Consider the following 3,375-nt stretch of genomic DNA (forward strand, 5'->3'; position numbering starts at 1 on the left):
GCGCCGAAGGGGAAACAGGGGAACTGAATTCACCGGAACACCGGCATTGTCGGCTACTCTCCCAGGAAACAGTCCTCGTCCTCCGTAAAATGCGTTGCACACATCTGAATATTTGGGTTGATCTGTTCTGGAACAGTGTTGTAAATACAACTTAACCACTGATTTCTAGTCGTGTCTTCTTTTGGAAGGCCAAACAAAGTATTTTCGCTTTTGCAACGAAACGAACACAGCGTCTTCACAACATGGCGGCGGCGGTGTCAGCAACAATAACGTTACGCCATCTTTCTTTGCGTGAACATTTGGGCGGCGTTATGCAAATCTTCTCACATAGTGAGGTAGATATGTGGGGGCGTGTTTAAACGAGGCGTTTTAGGAGGGCGTGGACCAGTCTTAACTTTGATAAAGAATATCTCTTTGGGTTTGAGACTTTAGTCTTTGCAACTTTAGGGATCTTATCTATTCACGAACAGCTTGTAACACTCCAAAGAGAAAGGAAAACTTGAAATCGCATCATATGACCCCTTTAAACTGTAATTTAACAGCATTCAGAAACACAGGATGTTTCCTGTAAACATCCAGTGTCTCTACAATAAAATTAGCCATGACTTTACTGATGAATAATACAGCAGATATTAAACAGCAGCAATATCACTATCTGTAAATATCTGGTAATCTGTATGACTGTAATTAGAATGCTTTTATACAAAGCTACATACAATAAACTTGCAGTTTTGGTTTTCTTGAAGCAACCATGAGTGTTGCAAGTCACTATATGTTGGTGCCATTTCATCTTCCTTTGAGCCTACTGTACAGCAACCTTCAAAGATTTGACAGTAGCTGTGAGAATTCATAGTGAAATACGATATATCATTTCAGAATACAAGATGGCAGCCTTTGTTTACAGTGATCATATTCCAATATTTAGACTAAATACATACAAACGTTAACGTCTTGTTTTTTATTCTCTTGTTTTGATGACAGTTCCATAATGCTAATCAACTCGCTGCCTGGTGTTTACACCACATCTGCACCCATTACAACAGGATATGTGCCAATTACCGCAAAGAGATCAAGTCGAAATCAGCAGGTAAGAGCATTTCCTGAACAATTATGAGACAGATGCAAAGCGTCACCATTGAAACTGCCTGATTTAAAGCATCTACAGTAACATTTAACTTTGCTTTATGACGTAGAAGTAGCTATGATGAGTACATATGAGTCTTTAAGAGTGTCCTTTTGAAGAGATGGTTCACCCGAAAATTAAATCCACCAAATCCATATGCTTTTAGTTATTAATTTTAATAAATAAATAAAAAAACAAATACAAGTTAATAAAAACTACATAAAATAAAATGTATTAATTATTTATATATATACACACACACACACACACACACACACACTATATTGCGATTAAAATATAACATATAAAATCTTTAAAAAAGAAAAAATAATGCAACAAGTTTCCATATAAACAAAAAAATAACCAACCATTTAAAACTAGCCATTTATTAATCTTAATAAATGTTAATTTTAACATTTATTAATACATTACTAAAATCAAAAGTTGAATAATTAATTAAATAATTAATAAAAGTTGTATTAAATAATGGTAATATTACTTAATGGTAATATTAACATTAATTAACATTAAACAGTTGTATTATTATTAACTAACATTAGCAAAGCTTAATAAATAATGTATCAAATGTACTGCTTATTGTTAGTTAATGCATTAACTACCGTTAACTAATTGAACCTTGCTGTAACCAAATTGGTTATTGGTTGCCAAAATAAAGAAATAAACTTTAACTATTGTTAAAGTGAAAGCACTTTTTTTGCAAAATTCTCACGGTGCTCTTTTATTAACATTTTGAATAAAAATTTTCTGCTCTCACTAATTTTAGTCCATTTTGTTTTGTTTTCATTTTTATTCGTTTTTTTAAATATGTCTATTTAATATTTATATTTTAATTTTAATATAGTTTATATATTTAAAATAATATGTTATATTCTATTTTAATACAGTTTTCATCATTAAGATTTATTTATTAATTTGTTTATTTAGTTAATTTAGTACTTCAAGTCAAATTAATGAGAAATGTTGCCTTGGCAACTAGCTGAAATAAAATAAATTCAGGTTTTGTTTTTTTATTTTTATTTTATTTCATGTATCGATTTTTTTAAATATTTTTTTTATGAATTTGGTTTTTATATTAAATTAACCCTGCTGTGATGTTATTCTTCCTTTTGTAAATAAGTAAAAATCACATAATTTTTTATTTTAGGGGAACAGTTCCTTTAAGAGGACACATTGTGCTTCATGAGCTCTATTGTATATCACTCACCCTTGATATCATTCTGGGCTTGTGTTGTAATGTAAGCAGAAAACCAGGAATATTTTGAGAAGCACCGCTGGCCTCCGGTCTGGTATCTGAAAGAGGAAGATCACTATCAGCGGGTGAAGAAGGAGAGAGAGAAGGAGGATGTGGTGTTGAATAAACATCACTCACGATGGCGCTGGTGTTTCTGGAGCACGTCCCCTGCTGTTGCTTGAGTCCGTACCCTCTTGTTTATTTTTAAAGCTCTTATTTTCCTTTTTTTCTATTTTGCGAAGATGAAACAGGCCACTCTAAATGAGCATTCTGTGTGAAGCACAATGTCTAATCAATGCTGGCCATTGAATCTATGGAGGTGACGTAGGCCTATTCCTTATGGTGTAATATTTGTTTTAATAGTCGAGCTGCTGTGTTGGACTTGGTTGTGATCTGACTGTGTTAGAAGCATAAGAATCTTAAAACACTAAGAGGATTAAGGAGTGTTTTTTCTTGGCTTTCCTTTTTCACTTAGGTGCTATATACTGTATATTTGCATTAACACATTTTCAACTGTTCAGTGAAATCATCTAAGTGGAAAATGCTCATTATGCCACTAATTCTGAGCACACGTATTGATTTGCAAAATTTGCATTGTACAATTCTGCATTCAGGCAAATTTTGGGTAATGTTGTAAGCCTGTTTATTGGACAACTTGTGACCAAAAACTAAGAGCACTTGAGGTTGGGGCTCGCTGTTGATTGTAATATAATGGATGTAGTTTGATCATTGTGATCGTAAGAGCTTACAGCATTCAGCCCTATGTATGAACATCAGGGACAGGAACGCATGGGTCATTCTTCTTATGCAGTACATTTGAACTTTCTCAAAAATGCATGATTGCATTGCTATAAAAGGATATGCTAGACTTTCAGAAATATATTCTGGTAAAACTCAGGCACTTAAAATGTATGAATTATAACTTTACATTTACATTTAGTCATTTAGCAGACGCTTTTATCCAAAGCGACTTACAAATGAGGACAATAAAAGCAGTCAA

The 3,375-nt window shown here is 33.0% G+C and overlaps 1 protein-coding gene across 1 annotated transcript in view; it reads left to right on the forward strand.

Annotated features, from left to right (window-relative positions):
- Positions 1-3,295, forward strand: part of LOC107745661 (rho-related BTB domain-containing protein 1-like) — a 31,780-nt gene extending 28,485 nt beyond the window's left edge. The window contains exons 8-9 of the mRNA XM_016559586.1: positions 982-1,087; positions 2,388-3,295. Of these exons, the coding sequence (XP_016415072.1) occupies positions 982-1,087; positions 2,388-2,557 (276 nt within the window). The 3' untranslated portion in view covers positions 2,558-3,295. The remainder of the gene's footprint in view (positions 1-981; positions 1,088-2,387) is intronic.
- Positions 3,296-3,375: the final 80 nt, after the last annotated feature.

This window comes from Sinocyclocheilus rhinocerous, unplaced genomic scaffold (genome assembly GCF_001515625.1).
Source record: "Sinocyclocheilus rhinocerous isolate Xijiao unplaced genomic scaffold, SAMN03320098_v1.1 scaffold768, whole genome shotgun sequence".
NCBI lineage: Eukaryota > Metazoa > Chordata > Actinopteri > Cypriniformes > Cyprinidae > Sinocyclocheilus > Sinocyclocheilus rhinocerous.